Source organism: Dermacentor andersoni, unplaced genomic scaffold (genome assembly GCF_023375885.2).
Source record: "Dermacentor andersoni unplaced genomic scaffold, qqDerAnde1_hic_scaffold ctg00000044.1, whole genome shotgun sequence".
Taxonomy (NCBI): domain Eukaryota; kingdom Metazoa; phylum Arthropoda; class Arachnida; order Ixodida; family Ixodidae; genus Dermacentor; species Dermacentor andersoni.
The window spans coordinates 87,281-112,672 of NW_027314758.1; the positions used below are offsets into that span (position 1 = coordinate 87,281).

Sequence of the window (25,392 nt, forward strand, 5' to 3'; positions counted from 1 at the left end):
AGAAAGAAAAACGTATATAGGAGTGAGAACATCATGAATGTTTCAGTGAAGAGTTTAAGCAACTTAGAAGGACTGTCCGACTAAGTGGTAATTCTTTTCAGCTACATATTATTTGTGCTGGCACATATAGAAAAATGTGTGATTTGGCCATACATCATTAGTAGTCTTGGCATGATTCATCTTGGTGTTGAGGCCTTGTAGCTAACATGTTTGCAAGGCATACTGTGAAAGGAAGTTGAATCCCAAGGCTAGGTCAGGCTTCCATTACCTCTTCACCTTGTCGCTGATATCAGCACTGCACATAATACCAACAGTGTTCCTGTTTCAGCCAATATCTTTCCTGTAACACAGGAGGTTGTGCCTGCATTGGCAGTGAACTTACATTTACACCTACACCAATTTACACTGCAGAAGGATGCTTAAAAATTGTTCTAGTAAAACTTTTTCCACCAATTTTAAAGGGATGATATTCATATAAGACAAAATTAATATGAAGAGTGTTTACAAAGTTCCTATTATTGGTACCACAAATTTGAAACAGGTGTACACAATAGGCATCAAAATGAGTGTATGTGTCTAGTTTTATCAGAACATAAAAATTGTGTTCTTATAGTATCATGAAACACCGCTAGGACACCAAAACAAAATGGCTGGCCGCAGTGTGCGGTGACTATCACCACAAACCACCACCAGCTTGACATGAATCTCTGACATTGAGCCCGTTCGAATGGTGAAAGCGGATCACTGCTCGTGCTTCAACCAACATTTCCAATGGACACTGCCATTTTTGGTTTGATGCCCTAAAGGTGTTCCAAAGTACTAAATAGAACACAATTTTTATATTCTGCTAAAACTACAGAGCCGTGTGCTCATTTTTATGTCTATTGTATATGCCTGTTCAATACTTATGGTACAGATAATACAAACATTATGGACGCCCCTTGGCCTTGGTGCAGATTTCCAAAATTTAGCTACCTTGGCTATTGTTGAAAGTGTCAAATAATGAGCAGCAGCATGTCTGTATGTTTTCATTGGCAGCTTTGGTCAACACTGCATGACGGTACCCCACTGTACAGAGGCATGTAACGGAGATTTTTTCTAATGACAGCTATGCGAGTGGCTGCATGATTTTGTCCGGAACATTACAATAAAGAGTGGCAGCATGTGTTTTTATGTCCACATGCAACAGCCCAGCAAAGGATGTTGTCATGCCTCAATGGAAAGGTCCATAAGCACATCTAGTCTCTCAAGCACGTCATTTAATTGCAGTGTCTACTAATGAACATTTCACGTCACCCACAAGTACATGCTACATTCCAAGCCACCTGTAACATATCACCTGTCAGCTGAACACTAAGCTGCAAAGCTTTCTTTTCAAAAGTATGTTACAAAACATATTGTGGCCCATCATTGCGTGAAAAAAGAAATGCTAGTTCCTTTGGATGTAGAAAGCCACAACACACTCTAGACTGTGGGAATGATTGTGGTACATCTAGTGAACGCACGTAACAAAGCAAATAGAAAACAACCTTGAGAGACAAAAAAGCAAGTGAAACATTTTCAGCTCTTGATCTTATTCAGCTAGCTACAATAATTTCACCAACTTGCTTCCATTTAATCAACAATACACAAAAGCATCTATGTGGACTGCTCATGCACTGTCGTTTCCCGCACTGCTCACCTTCCTAGAATGTAAAAAAAAAAGTCAAATACATAAGACATTTTTTTGTGCTGGTTTGCTCATAATGAAGCACAATGCACAAAATAAAAGACAATTAAGAAAAGCATAAGGAGATAGGACAAAGCACATTTCACCTTGTCTTGCTTCTGTGTGTATTGTGCTTGCCTTCATGCATAAAAATAAAAAAAAGAATTCTGGTGTTTTCTGTGCTAAAACCACAATCTGATCATAAGCCAAGTCACAGTGGGAGATTTCAGATTAATTTTGACCACCTGGTGTTCTTTAGCATGCATCTAAATCTATTTACACAAGTGTTTTTTCTAATTTTTATTTTTATTAGTTATTTTTTTGCCTCCATCTAATGTGGCCGCCACGGCCGGGCCTGAACCTGCGACCAAGCTCAGCAGTGCAATGTCATAGTCACTAAGCTAATGGAGCCATAGCTCCACTGTCAAGTCAAACAACCAACCTTCCAGCTTGTCCAGGTCCTCAACCATGGACTCGAGCAATGGAAGCAGCGAGTCCAGTGTGTCGAGGTTATGCCGCCAGCCAACTTCCACGTCCTCTTCTTTCCTGCCCAGTGCCTGCTCCTCTTCCTGAAGTTTGCGCACTTCTTCACCCACAAAAGCAAGCCTTCCCTTCACAAGAGTGCTCACTTCCTCACTGTCCGACTCATCCGACGAGAGTTTGTCCTCGCCGCCACCCTTTTCATTGGAGGACGCTTCGCCAGAAGTTCTTGTGCCATGGCCTTTCCTTTCACGGCCTTCCCGGTCACCTGAGCCATCTTCGTCTGGTGATGCTTCATCGGCAAAGCTCTGCAACAACTTCTGCTTCTCTGCCAAGGCTTCGATTTGCCCAGCGATGCTTTGCCGCTCTTCGTGGATCTCGGCCAGTTGGGCATGTTTCTTGTCGGCAAGCTGCTGACGGATGCTCTCGACGATGTTCTCCAGATCACTGGTGTTCTTGGGAAGGGGAAGGTCATCGCGGGCGCCGGAGATAAGCGACAGGAGGGAGCGCCAGTTCTCCGAAGCTTGGGTAGTCGAAAGTACGAGCTCGTCTTTCAGAAGATGTATCTCGTCCTGTAGGAGATTCGTCTGTGTGATAGGCAAAAAATACAGAGAGTCTGTAGTGGTTTGTTAACTTCCAGCCAACTGTTAGAATATCGCGATATATCAGTTTTGAGCTCGTAAATAAGAACAGAATCCTTAAGTGAGAAGTGAAAGACAGATTGTGACATCAGGTGCAATTGTTGAACAAAAACATGCTTCCTCGTCCCCATCTTGCCCTTAGAAAACAACACTCTACACCTGGAATTTCCAACAAAGCTGGACAACTTGAGAATTTTTGACTGTAACAGAGCTTTGCTCAGAAATTAAGATGAAGAATATTGTATACTGTCCATTTCTCCAGTTCATGCACTTTCTCTCACAATTACATCACTCTGCAAGGGGCTTCAAAGTTTCCCAAAAATTCAAGTTTTATTTTTTTCGTGTTTTCTACATTGATAGACCACCTTGCTTCATGGTGTGTGGCACTCGGAAACAAATGAAGCACTACTAATAAGTAATGAAGCTGCAGAGTACCATTAACACTTTCGTTATTGCATTAAAAAATGCAAAAGCAATGTTTAGTTTTAAAGGAGGACTTGTGCTTGAGGTACACAAAAATACAGTCTTTGCAAGAGCACATTTACTTATTACCTATTTATTCACTTTACTAACTTATTACCTAATTATGTTCATTAATCAACTAGCTCTTCGTGATATTGTCTTTTATATTGTTTCCTTTCTTTTTGCAACTCAAATGTATTCTTCAATTGATTGACATATGTATGCACTCATTCCTGCAATATCTTGCTATGCAAGATGGCAATATATGTAAATAAATAAATAAATAAATAAATAAATAAATAAATAAATAAAAATTATGTTGGTCATGTTATCCACAGGTGAAGCAACCTTAACCTCATCGTCTTGAATAAACTTGCCATTTTATACATCCACAATGAAGTCTAAACTCGCTTTGTGCGTCATTATTGATTTACAATACAGTGCACTTATCCGAAATTTTATAAGGCGAAATGCGCTGCTAAATGCCCTGCTGCTACTCATAACTCGGCATGATGTAGCAGCATAACAGATGACTGGGCGGGCCACAGCAAGTGACAAAGTGTGATGTCCTGCTCCAATGTGACCGCCTCAAGTCTTGACACACACGCACCTCACGAGAAACAAAATAAAAATTGGCTCACAGAAAAGCTTTTGTAGTAAATTGCTATATACAATTGAGTAAGGACTGCACTCGTGTAACATCTCCATTCTTATCTTGGCAATAAAAAATTTATTATATGTTCAATGTGAACTGATAAGTGTAACTGCAGCTTGCTTCCTTTGTTTCTGAGTGTGTGGACTGTGGACTATGGTGTCATTTGGCATTGCTCTGAAATGCTTTCAAGTCGCAGGCACATCCGAGATTCTGTTGCCGAGATGAGCCTCAGTAGCGACGACAGTGACACTGTTAAACACTACAGAGGCAACCGGTGTGTGATGTGATACGTGAACAAATAAATGCATTGTGAAAGCAATGCTATCTTGTTATACAAGGACCATGTGGATCAAGCACGCACATTGATCAGGCATGATGGGAAAAATTGGACTCATTTGACTACTTCTGTGTCGGGGCTGCACCTTGTCAAAGCTGTGAAAGAACATGCAGCCCCTATATGAGTGTATACGGTACTTTGGGCCATTCTCAGGCATCCCAGTATTTTTTTTTTGTGTGTTTTTGCTGCCTAAGACCTTTATTTAACACTAAAAAAGATGAAAGGCTGAAAAACACTCACCTGAGACGAGCATTCATCTTTCTTCTGGCTGACCTCTTCTTCCACAAGGGCCAGCTCCTGCTGCTGCTTGGCGATAGCGTCCTTCAAGTCCTGCTCCTTCATCTTGAGGCTCTTGATCTCATCATAGAGGCGCGACTGCTCTGTCTCAAGTTTGCTCAGCACATACACTCGCTCCTGTATGTTCGAGGAAAACAAAAAAGAAGAAAAGGGCCGCCATAAGGTGCTGACAAAGCGCTCTAGCATAAGCACCTATAGAAAAACAACACAATGTGCTGATTGAGAAAATGCTAACTCAGGCACATACAGCTAGATTCAAGATGCCTTACCAGTATATCAAGTGTCCCAGTTCACATAGAACAAGTAAAAAGAAAGAAGAAATATAAACACAGTGTTCTGGGAATAAATTGCCCACTCTGGTAGGATGAAACCACCAGTATGTTGTTGGCAGCTTTCAAAAGAAGCCTCCAGTATTCATTGTGTCCTTGTTAACAAGTAGTGATTAACTGCCTAATTTTTTCATTACTTCTGTAATCATGTCAGTAATAAGGTTCGCAGAGCAAAATAAAAAAAACCGTCACTTTCAGTAAGTGATGCACTATCGTTCACAGCATTTTTTTTAATGCTTGAAGGAAAGTCACTGTGGCATGGAAGCAATGGACTGTGGAAGCTTTTTAAGCATTTCGCAGGACTTATTTTAGGCGTGGAAGAAAGAGCGATACAAATGGTAGCAAGCTGCAAACAAAAGAAAGTGAAGTTTTCAAATGTGCTCTACAAACCCTGTATTGACATTGTGACCATAAGGTAATGAGAGAGTTGGTTATTTAATCACCACTACTTAGTTACTAAGAACATAAATATCTGAGCCTTCTTTAAGAGGTATTCAAAAACATACAGCTGTTATCCACCCAGAGGCCTCCAGAAGGCTTTGCATTTTTTGGAAGAAACTTGCTCTGTCTGCTCGAAAAGCTGGCAGAAAGAAAAGCAAAGAGGGGCCAAGGGGCAGAAGCCATTGCCACTCTTTGTCTCTAGAAATAAACTGCCAATAGGTACTATAATTTTATCTAGCCTACTCTGTAAGCTAAACACACATTACTTAATTTCACAGCATTCTGAAAAGTCAAAGGCCAGATATTTGGCACACCCAAAAGCAATATCCTTGGTTCTGAATTTTTTTTTTGTCAAGAATGAACAACACTGTAATAGCCAAGAATGATCCAGTAGATTCCACTAAGTTTCCAGCGTAACTTTTTTTGCCACTTCAAAGAAATGACCAAAACCATGCCAGCACTTGCGGTCACCTCTGTCATGCCACTGTTACCATGACCAAAAAAAACACAGCATAAGAAAAGAAAAGATTCTAAAGTTAAATTCTAGGGTTCTGCGTCCAATAACCCCAATATGATTATTAGGCATGCAATGGCAGGGGACCCCGGACTAATTTCAATACCACCCTGGTTTCCTTAGCATGCACCTAAATCTAAGTACACATGTTCTTGCATTTCCTCCCCATCAAAATGCAGCAATCGCAGCCGGAGTTGAACCCATGACCTCGAGCTCATAATCAGTGGCGTAGCAACAGGGGGGGCCGGGGGGCCGTGGGCCCCGGGTGCAAGGGGCCAGGGGGAGAGGGGGGGTGTCATTTACGCCTAAATGCACCCCTCTTTCCGCCGGCTTGACTGGGCGCAAATTGCAAAGAATGCTCCGGTATCCAGTAGCCAGAGCTCAGGCACCCGATGCTTTGTGCTGCAGAATTGTCGACTGCAGCTCTATCAACACCCCACGAAATAATTGCACGAATGTGCGGGCTAACAAATTTAATTTGCGAAATGGTCGCTAAACTACTCGCCTTAGCGGAACGTTTCATGTGGGGTGCGCTCGTGCTGTGCGTTCATGCTGGGAGCAGGAGTCGCGAAACATACAGTGAGGCGTTGTAAGGTGTTGGGGCTCTTGGGTCCCTCTTCCGTTCAGAATGCGCAGCGAAGACGAACAAAGACAGTAGCAAGAGGGCGTTCAACCAGTGCGCGTTCGCGTTTACGGCGAAGCGTTCGTTGAGAGCGACGTTGCATAAGTGGGGCCGTCAAGAGTCGCGAATGGGATTCTTTGGATCGTCTTCAGACTCGGGTAGGCCGAAGAGTTTGGCGGCGTATGACTCGACAGGCTGTAGTCGCGGGCCCGCCGCGATGTCCGGCTCGCTTTTACTTCCCCTCTCCCGCTCACTCCGAGAAGCCGCTGCGAAACCTGCCGTTATGTTTCACGCTTTCCTTCTTACACTCGAAAGTTTCAGAAAACTTGTTGTTGTGTGACTTCATGTCACAAGTACAGTGTCTGTATCAGCTGCACAGAATTTTATAAAAAAAAAATGGTGAATTTTGTAAGGATATTTCCCGATCGAGATTCTATGAAGTTATGTCTTTTTGTGATTACTAGGAACTCGGTAGCGCGGAAAATATGGCAGATAAGTAATAACCATATCCTTAATAATCCCTTAATTAGCACTTATAGAGGAAGTTCTTCAATTCGAGAATTGAGGACTCGAATTCATATTATTAACTCAACAAAAACTTCTTAAACAAAATCGTTTTCGGTGCTACAACCTACAGTACTTTGGCACTGCGGGCGGCGCCCAGTATATGGCAGCAGCAAAAGAAATATGAGATAGTGGACCAGAGACGTTGATCCCTCAATCCTCTCCATTGCAAGTGCAGACCAACAGTAGTGCAAGCTTTCGCTGGCACGGGCTTCATCGCAGCCTTTTCTTTCTTTTTTTATGGTGACGCCAAGAATCGACGCGAAGCGTGCTCTATTCTGTTCCCAGTCTTGCGGTGGTACCGCAGCTCAGATAATCATGTTTGTCCGTATAGCAGCAAATGAAAACAAGGCTTCATTGCTCAGAATGAAGAGAACTCGCAGTTGTCATAGCATTGGCGCCCGCGCAGCGGGGAGGCAGGTAGAGTTTTTTAATAGGGTGGGGAGATGAGCGTCACTGACAAACAATTTAATTTTCACTTTCGTTCAGGGCTGCCCACAGACAAAATACTGCGTACCATAGTACCTACGATGATTTTTGTGAAGTTGTTGTTAGGCAAGATATGAATGTCGGGCTTCAATTTTACAAATGCGATATTGCTGCTAAAATTGGTAATTAAAACTTTATTATAAAAGATATTTTTTGTTACTTGTGACGTGAGGCATATTTTCCACGATGCCGCATTTGTATTGGCTGCCAAGCCTTACAGTCTGACAGAAGATGTGCACACGGGCTTATCACACGTTATCAGTGCAGCACCCTGTGTTATTTGGCGCAGGAAAAACAGCGTGTGTACAGTCAACGACCGATTTTTCGGACCCTCTAGGGAACGTAAAAACGTCCGAAAATTCAGGCAGTCCGAAAAAATGAATGCATGCAAAAAAACGCACCCTTTTTATTTTTTTCTCAGATCTAGAGGTAAAGGGCGAAGTAACAGGCTTCCGAAACCCTGCCACAGCATCAGTGAAGTGGCTATAAAAAGAGGCGTTCAAAAACTCTGTATGCAGCCGACTGCCGGTTTATTATGTACATGTGCATCGTCGGGCAGGCGGTGATATTGCTGCAGTGGCTTGAAGAACTTGTTCATTGTTGTTTTGACGGCGTTCCGGTTGCATGCGATCATATTCGCCTCGATCTGAGCAAGGGTCATGTCAGCACTGTACACCGATGAAAGAGTCAACAGTGCTTGCGTCAACTCGGCGCCTGTAGGTGGCACAGGCATTGGCTCCTCATTTTCAACATCGGAGTCTTCTGAATCCCCCACAACCCGACGGACTATTTCCTCGTCAGTCAGTTCTGCGCGGAAGTCGAGCTCGTTGTCAGCGTCAACAAACTGTTCAAAAGTTATTTCCATGGGTATGGAAACCCCAGCAGAGCGGAGGTCGTTGATCACGTCGTCCGACGGTACTGCTTTCCGCGCTTCGATGCCATCGGCGAGGACGACGAAGAGTGAGTGGGCGCCATCGAAGGCAAGCGAAATCCTCAAGTTGCGAACAGTGGAGTGCGCTCACGAGCGTCGAAGCACCTAGGCCTAGCGTCGCAGAGCACACTTGACACAACAGACAACCACACACCACGCTAGCCAAAACGTGGCCTGCGCAAACAAACAAACAAAATGGCGCCGCTCCAGAAACTCCGCCGGAGGCGGAAGTGCGGCGATCACGGAGGAAGGAAACTAAGGAGAGGCTCTACCCCCTCCGCGCGCTAGGAGAAAAGTGTGGCGGAAATGACGTAGTAGGTTCTAATTTTTTTGCTGCTTTTTTATTTATTTTTTTGTTGTATGGCCACGCCTTTTGGGCCACAATGGCGGCATTGTTATGGTTTTGAGCGCTCACACGTGTTGCTCTGGTAGGTTTCGGGCCGTGGCAAAGGCGCTGAGTGGGCGGGTTTGCGTTAGTCACCGTGTCTTGTTGCGCTGTGTTACCTGCACCGTGCTCTGCCAGATGTTGCGCGAGCGCGCGCGCTCCGTGCGCGACACCACGCGCAGCGCGGCGTGGTTTCGCGAAAGATGTAAACAAGAGAGGAGGGTGGCCCAAAAGGCGGAGCATCGTCATGAACAACGCCAAATTCCGGCTTCACTTTTGCTTCACAAAGAGTGACGTCAGGGCCTCTCCTTAGTTTCCTTCCTCCGTGGCGGCGATGAACATAGCCAGCGTGGCCAGACCAAATCGGTGTGTGACGACTAGATTCGGCCAGTTGTGCTTCAAAGCGGTGATATGCTTCGGCTGCAAGTGGATTTCCTTCTCAAGGGCACTGCGCGAGGAGCCAAAAATTCCTTCCGTCCGTCAAAAAGTCCGGAAAATTGGACGGCGGGGGGGCTCGAGCGTCCGAAACTTCAGATGTCCTTATACATTGATTCTATGGGGCTCGTGGCGGTGCCGCGAAGACGTCCGAAATATCAGGCATGTCCAAAAATTTGGGCGTCCGAAAATTCAGTCGTTGACTGTATTTGCTGCATTCGCGATCGCTGGGAAAGGAAGCGAAGGAGAAGGGGACCCGGGGAACGTGCATGGTATCCAAAGCGGCTGTACTGGTACTGAAACCCGGAAATTGTCGATATCCTCGCCTTCCGCGAATACATCAGGGGGGGGGGGGGGGGGGGGGGGGCGGTGGTGACAGAAGACCTATGGGCCCCGGGTGCCAGACGACCTAGCTACGCCACTGCTCATAATGGAACATCATAGTCACTGGGCTAACGGAGTGGGTACAGCGATAAGCCAACAAGAAAAAATATTCGAACAGGTGAGTATTGGTCAACATAATGTACAAATATTTAATCGGAAGCAGGCCTAGCCAGAATTCCGTTTTTGTGAGGTGATTTTAATCCATGAAAACTATGAATTCAACAAGGTGGACATTATTGAAAAAAATGAATAAGAAAACCCAACATTACTCTTGCAAAGGTTTCGAAATGCTACTAATATTATGCTACAAGCAAAAAGACTCACATTTAATTTTTTTAATACACTGGGCGTTATTTTGAGGATACCAATAAGGTAATATAAATATAATAATTTGGATTCTAAGTCCTAATGCTGCAAAATCAGAGGTATCATTATTGGCATGCTCGGAATGAATTTTTGCCAGGCAGGGTTTAAAACCGTGCACATAAAATCTAAGCAAGCACTTTCATGTTTTGTCCCACTGAAGTGTGACAGGCATGGCAGGAAATCAAACAAGCTGCTAGACAGAAAAATGCCCGAGTGCTAGCACGGAGCCACCACAGCACCATGGCTAGAGCTTTTGCTAACAGCTGGCCAAGGAAGACAGAGAGAGAGAGAGAGAGAAGCTCTTTAGTCAAAACTGAAAAGGTTTGTCTGGTGCCATGCCTAGGATGCTAATTTACGTGAATGCAATAACATACAAAATCACGGCACAGGGCACATGACAGACTATATGCAATTAACTTGAGACCAGTGTCTAAAAAAAAATTATGGGGTTTTACCTGCCAAAACCATGATTTGATTATGAGGCACACCATAGTAGAAGACTCCGGAATAATTTGCATCACCAGGGGGTCTTTAACGTGCACCTAAATCTACGTACATGGGTGTTGAGATCAGTGTCGCACAGAAAGATTCATAACTGACCTTATACCTTAGGACACACAGGCAGTATTGGTCTGTTGACCAAGTACATTTTATAACTCAAGGCATGATCCCCGAAGTATAATCTAGTGCAAATGTAGGGAAAATCCCTTGTAGGGTGAAAATACTGCAATAGCAGATTAAGTGGGTTGTGCCCTGTTGTACATTGCATGCAAGCCACAGGTGGTGATCCTGCCCACTTAATGTTATGCAAGATATAATTTGCATTGGCAACATTCAGATGAAAAGAGGGAAAGTGATTGCACGATGCCAAGACATTCATAAACAAACCTGTTGAAGCCTGTTTTTGAGCTGCTCAAAATTCTCTCGCACTTCTTTCTCCTTTGCTGTCAGGTAACGTAGCTCCTGCTGAAGCTGCACAATCCTCTGCGCTGTACCCTGAAACAATAGCGAGTTGCAAAGCAGAAAGACCTCTTGAGTGTGCTTTTACCGCATTCTTGTGCCTAATACTGGCTCGAACAATTAAAAACCTGTAAGCATGAAGTGAGAGTGAACGTCAATTCACAAATTTGGCCCTGTGATGTGGCTTTATGGCAATGCTATCTGCACTGCAGTGTAGCCACAATGTCCTTCAACTAAGAGAGGAGATTAGTGTCTGGCAGTTCATGCCAGACACTTCATGACTGAACATGAAGAATAAGATTGTTTCTGGAGCTTTGCTGTGTGCTGGTGATTGTGCTTTATAGTGCTTTCTGTAAAAATTTAAATTGCCATTGTATGCAGTTTCATGCACGAAGGCCTGATGTGCACATTTTCTTATTTGTAATCAGGGACACTGGTCATATTCAGTGTCACATATAATGTATTAACATGTGGCATAGCTTGTTTATATACAACTCAAGAAAAGAAATGTGTCAAGGGAATACTGAGACATGCAAACACAAACACAGACACACACACAAGACACATATATATGCAGCTGTGAACAACAGTACATCTCTCAAAGAACACTTGTGCCAAAATCAAGACCACTAGAAAATTTTCCGATTCAGTGTTATCAATAACTAATGCAACACAGGATACAGAAAGGTACCTGCACCAGAGTTTGTTCAATGTTTTAGACACAGGCACTGAGCACCAGAGAACAGAGCACGCCCGACCAACACCTTATTATACACATATCTTCAGGTTGGTTTATCTGCTCTGCATTTTTGTGACCATGAAATACAGCAGACTTTTATTAATTCAATGCGGATTAATTTTATTTTTTTAAATTCAATTCCAACTGAAAGTCCAAGATGACGTCTATACATTTCTAATGATCCAAACTTTTGTTATTTCGATCTTAAAATTGGACTTCGTTGGATAATTAGAATTTGACCAGTCGGCATGCACATGCCTGACTTCTAAGGTGATCCCAACAGCAACCCCATTAGTGGTAGTGGCTGTTTTTCCAGAGCTAAGAGGACTGAATCTGTTGAACACATTAATATCCCATCAAAAATGAATATTTCTGGCATGGCCAAGGAAGATTTTCCAGCAATAGAAGTAGCTTGCTGAATGCCTGATCACGGTATTCACACAATTGTAACACAGGCCTTCTTTTTCCCCTAGAAAACTGAATCAAAAACTGTGTCCGAGACATTTATATGCTTTGCCGCATAACGCAGCTGTACTGCGCCAAAGCTGACTTTCAAACCGTGCGGCGAAGCTGACTTAAGAAAACTAAGTGCCACTGTGCAACATGTATCTTTGCCCCTTTTTCTTGAATAAAAGTTGGGTTTGTGTTCGATTTCTGCTTCATTTAGAAGCGTTTATGTTATCTCTACATTAGCTTTCTACTTCGACACATTGAAAGCAAGCGCGCGCTTGATTCGGGGGCGTGTCAGAATCAGGCAAGAACTGCCAAATGAATCAGCGGTGTGTTTTGACGTTTTATCTGCATCTTGTTTAACCCGACTTGCCGCATAATTCAATCAATTTCTTCAGTCCCATCTGGGTCGAATTAACAGAAGTCAACCGTAATTTGAAATGGAGGTCAGGACATTATTTGTGCACGAATACTGACACTACTAATACAGCAAAAAAGACAGCCTTACTTGTTCTTCGCTAGCTTGCTTCTCCAGATGTCTTCGCAATTCCTCAGTGACATTTTCAAGCTTTGTTTGCTCTTCTTCAGCTTTTCTATGAGCCTGAAAGTGATGAGAGCGAGTTATGAAGCAGAAAGTTGTAGTCTACTGGATTGTCCAAGAAAGCTACAACAGCATGCTAATCAGCATATGCCCTCATGGTATGAAAGCAGGAGCAGCCATACCTATCCCCTTCGGGACTCATTAAAAAAGAGGATACCATAACGGCTCATTATTTAATGTGATATGCTTGACTACTATTATTAAAACACAAAGATGTCTGCAAATGGTGTGGAAAATCTAATATAGTAAAAGCTATACTGACAAAATGTCCACCGCTAGTGCTGGGCTTGCCATAAGTGAGAAAGTGACGATCGCGTGTGACAAGCTCAGATCGTCAAGATTCCTGAATAGGCTTAGTGAATAAGTTAGCTAGTTTAGTCAGTGGCCACTAGTAGAAGACACCGAATGCAAATAATCAGCATATGCTCCTTTTGAACACATACCAAGCTTTCTAAAAACAACTCTGCCACAGCGGCACACAAAATCTAGAAATAATGGTCACCTGGAAAAACAACAAGATTAAAAAAAAAAACAATATGACTTAGCTTTCAAATCTGTTTCCATTAGTAATTAACTTCGCATGTTAAATGTGAAAACTTTATCTTTGTTAGGAGAGCGGTTGCTTAGTGCAACCTCTTCTGTGTGCTCCTTGTGTATAGACTAGAACGTATGAGCTAGCTTCAGAAACTTATGCAGTTTTTTGTACGTAATCAGTCCTAAAATAATACAGTTAGGCCTCGCTATAAGTTGAAGTGATGCCAAAATATTTTTGCTCTAACCACTATTCTGTTGTAGATAATATCAGGTAGGTTGAGGTGCCGTTACTGCAACTTGTATGAGTAACGAGCAATTGCATTCATAGTAAAAAACAAACAGCTGCTGACCAGTTCTTCACAAGCCTGTTTCTCAGACCAGCTCAATTATTCAGACTTCTTTATTGCAGTGTTATGCACCCTAACTTATAAGTACACTTCTCTGCACCACACCTTTGCTTGAATAATGGCGGTACTGGCTATCCTTCAAATGAAGACAAAGTGCTAGCTGCACATGCTGGGGCTTGTCTCTTGCACATGGTTTTGTATGAGTCACAGTTAAATGTTCCATGTCATAAGACAAGCAAACTGTGCTTATTTGCCATTAATTGTAAAAATAACTACACGATCATTAGCTTGGCAAACTGCCTTGTGGGAAAGCTAGCATTACAATTATTAAATGTGTCCACTGCAGCATGGCTAATGCACGAAGGCAACAGAACTTTCAGGCTTCATGCGACATCCCATCTTTTGGACACAATGTGTAGCACATGAAAACTTTGGGCACATGTGGCTATAAGAGAGACAGCACAAATTAAACGACCATATAAACCTGACAGCCGGGCTAGTTGGAAGCTAGACATTCATGACATTTCCAATGCGGACAGAAAAGAAAGCCCTTCAGGAGAAAAAAAAAAAAAAAACAGTACAGGAAGAACACTGGTCTTCCACTAACTTTGCTACCAGAAAAATCACACCTGCAGGTCATGTAGGATAAAGAAGTTTCAATCATTCCATATGCATGCCACCATTCTTCACATATATAACATGCAGCCACTGAACAAGGTAGTCAAATTTTTTCCAGGTCAAAGCAATCGATGGAGCGCTCATGAGCTGATCACTTTTTTTGATGCAGTAAGCTTCATGAATTTTAGACTATAGTCAGCATCTGGTGGATGGTATATGGGAGTCAGTTGTAAAACCCTTCAAAATCACTCTCATCTGGGCTGTCTGAATAAAAACTGCTGCTCTAAGCAGCCAATTTATTAAAAGCAGCCACTTTTGAGTATTGTGAACAGTGTTTGCTTGCTTATCACAAGCTGCCAGACTGAGCTGGAAATGACACTCATGCACAGCGACGATCATCCCGAAGCTGATGTCGCCAAGTGATTAGGCACTGAAAAAATTTGCAGGTGCAGCCTGGCCTCGTTATTCTCAAACACTCATCTGACCTTAAAAAATATAATCCGCTTTAGTCTGCACCCTGTGAAATTTTGACCTTTAAACTGGTACAGTTCATGAACTATAGTCCTAACGATGGAGTAATCTACATTTTTCCAATCTGCACTTCCTCGAGGCATGTGTGCAGTCAATTGAAGGTATGCATCTAGAATGGGTGCTCATTACCTCATCGGCCATCCTCTTGAGCTCCTCGGTCTTCTCCTGCAGTTGCCTGAGCTCCTCGCGCTTTTGAGACAGCTGCGCCTCCACGGCTTCCTGCTCTTTGCTCAGCGGAGCAACAACGCTGCTGTTGTTGTTGTGCTCCTCGTAGTTGCCCGACTGCTTTTCCAATAGCTTGCGCATGCTGCTCTCACGGCAGGTGCCACATTCAAGGAAACAGATATGAATTGTTTAGAAATGATGCACTGATGTTTGAATACAGAGCAAGGAGGTGGAACACCTATCTTATCACAGAACCTCCTTCTGAACTCACAGCACATGCACATGTATGACCTGTATACAAAAATGAACGAATAAACCAAAACAAACAAAAAGACCAGATATCTTAGAGAGAGACACAGTCTGTGGCCATAGAAGGCAAGAAAGAAAAAAAAATGTAATGCAGCGGGACCCTGATACAACGAACAGAGATGTAACAAATTATCATCTATAACGAAGTGAACCTAAAATGTTCAATTTTTGGGGGGCTGAATTCAACATTATGCTTATAACGAATACTGGATATATAATAAAGGAGTGACATCATTATAACAAGGTTCCACTGTACATTCTGCTTGCCTGCTGTGTTCATTTTACAATGTTACAATATGCAATGTTGTCAACTGGTTTTGCTTTCAATATTAATCAACTTATACTGCCAATTCTGTCACTAATTATAGCCTGACAGGTACATGGAAGAATGGCACATACCACAGTGAGTAAGTAAATCCAGCACATTCATAAAATAGTAAAGCCAAATTGCATAATGGATAAAGCACAACAACAAACAAGTGTCTGACCACATTTTCAACACAAGCCTCACGCCACTGATATAGGAGAACAAGTAACCAAGTTCATTGATAGAAAACAAAGATCTGAAACAATAGTCTGAACAGCAGTAGAGGTTGAAGGCACGAGCGAAGTGTTCAGTTTAATTATCCTTTTCTTGCCTCTAGTTAGACTTGCTGTTCAAAAATATAAAGAACCACCAACTAGCCTGGTTATCCAAAGAACTAGAATGTCCTTGGCTAGCGCCTGAATTTCCCCATAATGTCTATTTCAAGTGTTAAGTAGTGTAAAAATGCACAAGGTGTATTATTCTGACATTCAGTTGGACAAGCAACTTTTGAAAGAAAATTCAGGCTCACCTCATGTCCATAATCTTTTCACTTCCATATTCATGAGCCTCAAACCTAAGAAGCAAATCAATAATTAATCATAATTAGTTAAATTAGAAGCATTAACCACCTCAGGTATGAACACTCCTTTATGCTTTCTATATCCCAAGTTAGCGATAGTGCTCAGACAGAAATGCTAGCCAAGAGGATGAATGGGAACAGCAGGGACATGGAGCGATCACTTCCGCTGATAAGATCACTTTTGCGAGATTTTGTGTGACTCAGCATCACAGACACATCGGCATATGCGGCTGACAGCATTCCCAGCTAAGCTCACCAGCTTTGCACAGTGTCAGGAATGCTGTCGACTAATCTACTCTGATGTGTCTGTTGCCGAGTTGTGCGAAATCTTGCGAAAGTGATCGTGTCCTTGAAAATGATTGTTTGTTAATACTGTCCCCGTACAGCTTATTGGGTGAACTTTTGCTTGGGAAGAAAAGCAAATACTGAACCTTATTTTCACACAAGTTCTTGTATCAGCTCCTATAACAAATTTTTTCACTCATTCACTAAGTGACAGTGGTAGAAGGGAGCATAGTCAGCAACCAGTGAATCAAATCAAGATACTAAGAGAGTGGCCGCTTTCATAGATTCATCACTGCACATTCCAGAACAGTCGGAGGGGCTGGTGTGAATGCAACCATGTACTACAACATTACTGCAGTGACAAAGTCATAACAGTGGCCGCATTTGAGTGTTGGTTTGATTGCTTTATCATTGCAAGGCACATTAAAAAACTTTGTCGAAAAAGATTCGCAATCAGACGCCCTTTAACACAGACACATTATGCATTTTTTTTATGATGTGTAGCAGGATTCTCTAAGGAGAACCACAAACGTATAGCAGTGATGCCGGCCACGCACCCATTTCCGCAGATGCTCTCTGTCGACTTGGACATGTCGCCTGCTGATCGGCTCAGAAAAGACAAGTGAGACAGGTTCATAAGTGACTGGAAAAAAAAAAGAATTAAGTACATTACACAATTGTAAATGATGTCCTTTCTCTATAGACTAGATCAGAACAAGTACACCAATGCAAGATATTGCATCCCTTGCAAAACAAGAGTGACAACTCTCATTAGCAATGGTGATAGTGCAAAATATTGGTTATTCAGAAGTCCCAGTCCTATCACTTGTATTAACACTCAAGCATCATGACAGTGCAGCAATGAGCATAAAGTTAGGTTGAGTGCAACACAGTTTGTATACCTCAAGGGTGTGTGCGGCAATATTGGAAAAGCCATTTCCATCTTCCAATGCACCTCAACCCCCCCCCCACACACACAGAGAACGAATGAAGCCCAGGATGAACAGCTGCACTCAAATGTAACTGTGCGATTTAAAGCCATTGATAACGTATGGACTGCAGTCAAATGGGCATGACAGTAGCCTATTAATATTAAATGCATACTTAAATCTTTATGTCACACCGAATTTGCCATTATCAGGTGCTGTTGAACATAATACAGCCACAGAGAAGTTCCAAAAGGTGAAAGGAAAAAGAAGAAATTTACGAAAGCGGAAAAAAAACAAGAAAAAAAAACAAGAACAATGCAAGCTTATGAAACCACAGACAACTTTTTTTTACTGTTGGAGCAACAAGAACAAGAATAACTGAGAAATGCTGGCACGTGGAGGTCGTGTGTCTTACCCTCCTCTCCTTCTCTTTTCTAAGCTTGTGTACCTCAGCAGGGTCATTGTATCGGAACACATTTGTCGATCCCAGCAGAACGACACAGCCTGAAAAACAAAAAAAGCCTACGTTCATGCTACATACAGATAACATCAACATAACACATAACTAAATCAGCGAGAATGATCACACAAGTTTGACCACACGATGTGCTCAAGTGTCGCTAACATAAACTACAGAAAACTTGTGTAGCCAATGAAATAACTTTATGCATATTACATGCACAGTAATTCATCAAGAATACTAATTAAGCCCTGTCCAGTATCAGAGATGAGACAATGACTGCGGTAACCTTGACCATATCATTTTGAAGTGGGTCTCGCTGCCTTTGCACATACAAAGGCTGGAATCCAGGGAAAACACGGGGAAGGCGGGAGATGGCAATTCAAGACAATGATCAAAACGAGAACAAGGTAAAACATGGAGCCAATGTTTCGACAAGTGGACTGGTCTTTTTCAAGGCAACATATGCTTTCCTCGGCACAGTTAGCGTTCTTCTGTAGGTAGGGTTGGAAAGTATTCCGTTGCATACCTGCCAGCCTGTGAAATTTCAGGATTAATAAAATAACGTAAACATGACAACACAGAGAAGGGGAACAACAAATAATTATTTAAAAGCCAGCCCTGAGCACAAGCTGTTGAGTACAGTACAATGCCTCTGCAATGAACACCTATACAGCAAAATGACCTGTACAATGAAGGATTGGTTATGCCCCAGCCTGTATACTCGACTTCCGGGCATGCTGTGAAACTCATTGCAATAGGGTTGGCTGTAGCCACACATTTTGCCAGACAAAGTGTGTACAAAAGATTTGCTGCTTATTTCATTAGTCTCTCTTAAACTCAAGTTAACAACGGTATGCTTTTGTTTAACATGCTCAGCGTGCCTTATTGTGAGTGGTACAATGGGTGACCTTTATAACTAAGTGACCTGTATAACAAAATATTCTGGTGGTCCTAAGCACTTCATTATGAAAACGTTTGACTGTATTTTTTCTTCCCTTAAGAGGCAGACTGAAAAAAAAAAAATCTGAGGACACCTCAGCACTTATTATGAGTTGTGAATGTGAAAGCATAATGTTCAATAAAGTGCCACTGAGCGGTCCTTCGAGTTATGAAACCCTTGCAGGAAAGGGAGCGCACTGAAATGGTTAGCCAAGTCGCTGATTTAGCCAACATTTCCTGGATACAACAAGGCCAGTGCACTTCAATCCGTGACATCATACCTTGCCCAATTGCCATAGCATCTGATGGGGATGTTTCCGAGTAAGCTGCAGTGATTTTGACATCACCTCTTTCATCACGCCAGGCTTGGCAATGGAAATTTCAGTCTATGCAGCATGATGTCATAAAGCACAGTGCACAAGCCTGCTAACTAGGAGGCGCTGGTTTAGCCCAGTGGGTAAGACACTCAAGTTCTGAGCATGAGGTTATAGGTTCAAAACTTACTACCGCCCAACGTGTTTTCTTTCGAGCTTTTTTTATACATTTTTTTTTCTAGTGATTACCGAGGTGAAGTTAGAATGCAGGCAAGAGCTTGTGCAGACAAGGAAAGTGTGGATAACATGAGCTTCCGACAGAGAAAGTGAGGGTGACATACGATTGCGGTGATGCCCTCATGCAACACCTGGTAAGGCAGCAGATGTCCGCTTTCACTTGCTCTGCTCTGTCAAGGCACACACATGATGTGGCATAGCAGCCAATGGGAATTTAGGTGCCGTTTCACTGCTACGGATGCCATCGCTCAATGAGCCAATTCAAACTTTTGCAACAAAAGAAAGGGAGCTCTTAAACACGCGTGCCAATGTGCCGGATAGAAGACAGAGAAGTGAAAGTGACGGAGTCTGCAATGCAGTGCTTTAAGTAGTCTCAGAAACTTGCAGATAATGTAAACAGAATTCATGTCCCAGCATAATCACTGCAGCGTATTATTTTACAAAAGCCTTTTCAGGGATGCATAATACTTTATTAGTGAGGATTTGCATTTAGACACATAATTCAAGAAGCAGCAAACTTGAAACAATAAGAATGACATGCAACAACTTGCTTTTGAATCACAGTGACTTTCTCAGAGACTTTGTTGTTTCTGATTTTGCCTGCAGGAGAAACTTGTTCGCAGAAAGCACCCCTCTTGCGTCCGTTTGCCACCAAATGATGGACAAATGAAGGGTTGAAGACTGAGTGAAATTTTTTCATGAACAGATTATCCTTTTCATAAGTACTGACATAGCATTGGTAAAATCATAAAACAATCCCAAATTCATGAACTTTACAAAATATTCGGGAGTGGACAGGTATGTCTTTGACACTACCTTCACTGCATTGATATTAACTATAAGAAATGTGGATTTCAGTTTTCACACTGTGCTTCTATAAAAATCTCACTATATAATTTCTAATGTGGCATGATGCACCTATCCTATCCTATACACACTGATTAGTTTTTCTTATTTTCGCTACTTTGAACTGACTAGTCGCCATTACAGTGATACTCTAAAGCCGTAGTAGCATTTGTGCCACAGGACTTCATTAATCATCATCCTTATCTACCAAGAATAACTACACAAGATCCATTGGAAATGGAGGGGAAAAATGCTCTTTGAGAATGTGTTCTCACAAACCTTGTGTGAGCCTGGTAGGCTTGTCCACAGGCATTGTGTTGATGCAGCACTCAGAGTTTGCATTTGGGTAAAGGGTGGCCCCACCGTCCACCAGCTCTATGGAGCAATGCTCATCTTGGATTCCAGATCCAGATAGGACTGCACCACAACCAGACAGACACAATGATTGAAATTCAAGACTCTGGCTGATCCAGATTTCCAGTAATCAGGATCAGATGTGAAAGACTTGCAGTGACTGGTCCTAAAAGCCAAGGAAGGCTTCCATGAAAGTTGTTCTGGTCAACACAAAACCAGTTACCAGTCAAGTAAAAAAGAAACAAAACTATTCTTTGAAAAGTGATAATGTTACGAAATGTTACTCCATACCTTTGCCTTGGATAGCGACCATATTTCTTTATCTTTATTGTGATCAGCTATGACAATCAGATCTTGCAGCTTGTAAGGGCCGAGAATTCATCTCGTACTCAGCCTAGTTGAACAACATCCTTGAATTTGACAGCGGTAAAGTGCAGCTTTAGAATACATTATATGACTGAGTGTCAGAGCAAAATAACATTTCACCATCATCTCAATCACTCAGCCAATGCAATATAAAATTACATTATGCTGCCACTGGTATAAGAAAAAAAAAAGACAAAGATCTTGTGCCTTAGAGGGTAGAAGTTCATTATAAAAAGGTAAAAGAATTCTCACCAATATCTTGCTTGGTCACTGCATTCTCAGTGCCTATGAAGGTCTTTCCATCCTGTAGGAACACAGACACCACATCATTACTTAGAACTGTGGCATTACATAAAGTTTACAGATTTAATAGGTCACACCCACACCTTCAAGTGGTAGAGGACAACACCCGTGCTCAGAATGTCATCTCCCAGTCCAATCAGGTGCGGCCGCTCGGAGTCGAGGACGACGCCTTGGCCAGACATCCGCAGGCCTAGGGTCTTTTGCTCCTAGCAAAGAAACATTCTATCTTCAGTTGCATGAGGGACCACTAAAGCAATGGCACGTAACAACAAACACCCTGCAACAAAGATGGACTCACAAGCAAATGCACTGACTGACACCAGGGTCATGGTGCAATTCAGGGCAGCTTAACAAGAAGACAATGTTTTATGGTGATGGCCATTACCATATTTACACGATTCCAACGCGCACCTTTTTGAAAATAAAAGGTGCGTTAAAATTTGCTTGTGCATTACAATCGTAACTAATTCTACTCAATATCAAAAACGAAACCCATTCTTACTAAAAAAAACTCAATGCAAGGTAGCTAGTCGCACTGCCATAGAATGGGTTGTCTGAAGAAAGGGAAGCTTGGAGACAACGCAAGGTGGGTTCATGGTGCAGGAGATGTCCTCCTGCAGATGATGGCTGCGCAAGTCTTCAAGAAGTGCAGCATTTCTTATGCATTAAACGGAACTGAAGGTGACTTTTTGTGGTTGGTAGACAGCAAAAAAGAGGTGTCGTCGGACTCTGGTAGTGATTAGCCACTAAGATTCACCTGTAAATGTCTGTGTGCCTCTGTATGTTCCATAAATCGTTTTAACACTGTACTCATCGACTCAGGTTTCGCTACTTGATGTCCATGGTAGAATTGGCACCAAGTTATTTCTTTATATTTGGGTGGTAATATAACAGCGCGTTACAATCAGTGGCATGGTAGAATTATACAAATTGTACAGCACTACATGATGCTGAAATGGCAGACATAAGAGCAAGAAAATAGGGAATTAAACTTACTTCGTTAGTTTAAAAGCAAGTTGATCTTAAATACTATATATGTGTGTAAGAGCAAGCTTGGTAAACCTAATGCATGTATGTAATACAGTAGACTTTCATTAATTTGATTCCGATCCATTCAATTTTTTGGTTAATCCCAACCAAAGGTCCCGGCCAGCCCCTATACATATCTATGGGTCCAAACTTCTGTTATTTTGATCACGAAGTTGGCCTTCACCAAATAAGTTGAACTTGACTGTTCAACTTCGCAGCAATACAGTCGTGTTAGGCAGTGAGCATATGCAAGTTATTGCAGTGAAGCATGCCAAGCATGAAAACTGGGCCACTGTCATGGAACATTGTAAGTGTTCCTTAATTATACAAGTGTGCACATGCCATCTTCGAACACAGTATGGGCACCTAGATGTCCAATAAGCATACTGGCAGCTATTCAGAACAGTGTCTGACATTGTGGCGATTTGAGCCCACGCTTCACCTGCCTTACGTGTCTTGTATATAACACTGTTAATAGGGCCTACTGCACATTTTTTAGTTATACGCGCACACATGCGCTATGCACTGAGAAGCTTAGAAAAACCATATGTGTTTTGGGAAAGCTAGTGAAAAGGAAGGCGATAAGATGAAAAACACTCAGAAAAGCGGGGTACGCTTAAAGCCAACAAAGAAGCGGGGGTTTATCTAAAGCACTGAACGCCTGCCAGTAAACTTATTAGGAGTCTCAATGCTGTACTGTGACTGGAGATGGCACATGTGCATGTGTAAATTAAGGGACCCATGCTTTGTTCTGTAACAATGGCACCTTTTCCCACTTAATATGTTTCACCGCATAGCACTTGTATTGCGGTGAAGCTAACTTCAGAGGCTAATACTGTCAAGTAAATGAACAGCTCGTTTTGGCATTCTTTTCTGCTATTTATTTAATTCGACCCATTGGATAAGCCGGGCAGTTTCGTCGAACCGTCAAGATCGAATTAACAAAAGTCTACTGTATGCATGTAAGTGTTAATGTATGCAAGTGAACTTACTTTTTCTTTATTTAATTAAATGTAAGGCAATGCTTAAGCTACCCTTTCTATAATAAAAAAAGTAAATGTTGCTATTTATGACCCTCTTAAGAGCCCCGTAGGCATTGTCGAATGCAAACATAAAACAAGCCGCCAGCACAAAAACGGGGGAGAACAAAACATTTCCCCACAGCAAAATGTTCCTTCTGCATCTTTGAACTTGTAAAAGAAATAGTACTAGTGTGAATGATCACCTGCCTCCTATTCTTCGAACCAAACCATAGAAACTGCAGCTTACCTTTAGAATTTTGTGTGTTTCCTTCCATTTCTCCGTCCACTCTTCTGTCAGAAATTTCACCTGATGCGCAAAATAGAAACCAAAGTCAGTGAGCACAATGTAATTGATGTGTGCTTATGCCATTTCTACACCCATGAATAAGAGATAGAAGCTTACCCTTGCTTCATTCTCTTGGAGTTTCTCCATCACCTGTGTGCTACTCTGAAATCACAAGGGTGGCCAATTTTAGTAGGTTATCTTGTGCATGTAGTACATCTCTGCAAAGTGATGGAGGTAAAGGATTCAATACTTACATCATCCCCTTCGACTCTTGACCGTAGTCTGGCAATCTCCTCTCGAAGTTCTTTGATGAGTTTGACATTTGGATCCTGAAAAAAATAAAAGCCTACGATGACGAGACGTTAGTCAAGACACTTAATGCATACATGACAGTGAATTAGATGGAAATTTATCTTTACATGCACAGTAAAACCTCAATATAATAAACATGGACATGACAAAGTAAATCTAAAATGTTTTCATTTGATACCAGAATGTAATGAATACATGTTTATAATGAACATTGGATATGATGAAAGTTTTCACGTTGGATGCAACTTTATTATAACAATGTTCGACTATAACATGCATTCTTGATGTTTGGCCCTTTACAAACTAAGATTTTGTGTTTCCAAATCATGGTTGAGTAAGACATGTTCTAAATGTATTCATAGTCAAGAGGAGACACTGGTGTCCTAAAATTTTCAAGAATTTTTATCGTAAAGATAAACTTTTCAGGAAAAGTATAGTTTGACTTCCTAAAAGCATATATGCAATCTTTTCCCTATTTCCAATAGATATTAAGTTATTTAATATATTATGAAAAACCAATTTGCCCAAGTTTTCTATAATATCCCCCTGTTGAATACCAGATGAAGAATTTTATGTACATATTCTAGAACAATAAGACCACAACAAGACCACCAATAATCTTCTCTATTACTAGAAAGGTTATTGCCATATCTAATGTTATTCAAACCTAAAATTTTATATAATTGTCATCATCATCATCATCATCAGCCTGCTTTATGTCCACTGCAGGAGGAAGGCCTCCCCCTGCAATCTCCAATTACCCCTATCCTGCACCAACCGATTCAAACTAGCGCACACGAATTTCGTAATTTCATCGCTCCACTTAGACTTCTGCTGTCCTCGACTGCGTTTCCCTTCTCTTTGTACTCATTCCGTAACCCTAATGGTCCAACAGTTATCTAACCGGTGCAATACATGACCTGCCCAGATCAATTTCTTTCTCTTTATGTCAATTAGAATATTGTCTGTACCCATTTACAATGATACCTATACTAATCCAGGTATCATTGTATTGCAATATAAATAAAAAATTGCAGGAAACATTCCGATTAGCTTTATTGTGTGTATGAAATCATAAGCTTTCAAATGCAACAAGAATTGCCCAAATCCAACTACTACATCAAAAGATACTGTTGGCAACAGTAGGTGTCACAGGAGAAGTAACTTTTTGAGAAAATTAGAAAAGTAGTTTCACAACATTATCAAGGTTTATTCTTGGCAAACAAAGCAACAAATTCAAGTCCATATTTTACTAGAAGCCACCCGGCACATAATCCTAATGGTTCTCTTTCATGTGCCTCTTCTTCACGACGTGTATGAACTTTTCTGCTCTAGCAAGCTCCTTGTAAGATGCCACCAGCCAGTGCTGGTCCTTCTCAGCACACCTTTCAACTGCTGTGCTGTCTTGGTTTAAGCGGAGCTCCTTCAGGATGGTCTCAGTGGCAAATTATTTTCCAGCCATTCCTGGTGACTGCTTCAGCAATGGCGCTTTCTACTGTGCAAAGTCATGCATGCCTGCTTTTAGG

At 42.0% G+C, this 25,392-nt stretch overlaps 1 protein-coding gene across 2 annotated transcripts in view; it reads right to left on the reverse strand.

Moving 5' to 3' along the window:
* The window catches only part of LOC140214450 (kinesin-like protein KIF16B), a 79,497-nt gene that overhangs the window by 19,888 nt on the left and 34,217 nt on the right, over nt 1-25,392 (reverse strand). For both annotated transcript variants that reach the window (XM_072285814.1, XM_072285813.1), the window contains 14 exons: nt 23,809-23,883; nt 23,672-23,716; nt 23,516-23,575; nt 21,301-21,423; nt 21,167-21,218; nt 20,474-20,611; nt 17,811-17,899; nt 17,024-17,109; nt 16,131-16,175; nt 14,950-15,127; nt 12,698-12,790; nt 10,929-11,036; nt 4,524-4,697; nt 2,151-2,775 (listed from right to left, as the gene is read on the reverse strand). In XM_072285814.1, coding sequence (XP_072141915.1) covers nt 2,151-2,775; nt 4,524-4,697; nt 10,929-11,036; nt 12,698-12,790; nt 14,950-15,127; nt 16,131-16,175; nt 17,024-17,109; nt 17,811-17,899; nt 20,474-20,611; nt 21,167-21,218; nt 21,301-21,423; nt 23,516-23,575; nt 23,672-23,716; nt 23,809-23,883 — 1,891 coding nt within the window. The remainder of the gene's footprint in view (nt 1-2,150; nt 2,776-4,523; nt 4,698-10,928; nt 11,037-12,697; nt 12,791-14,949; nt 15,128-16,130; nt 16,176-17,023; nt 17,110-17,810; nt 17,900-20,473; nt 20,612-21,166; nt 21,219-21,300; nt 21,424-23,515; nt 23,576-23,671; nt 23,717-23,808; nt 23,884-25,392) is intronic.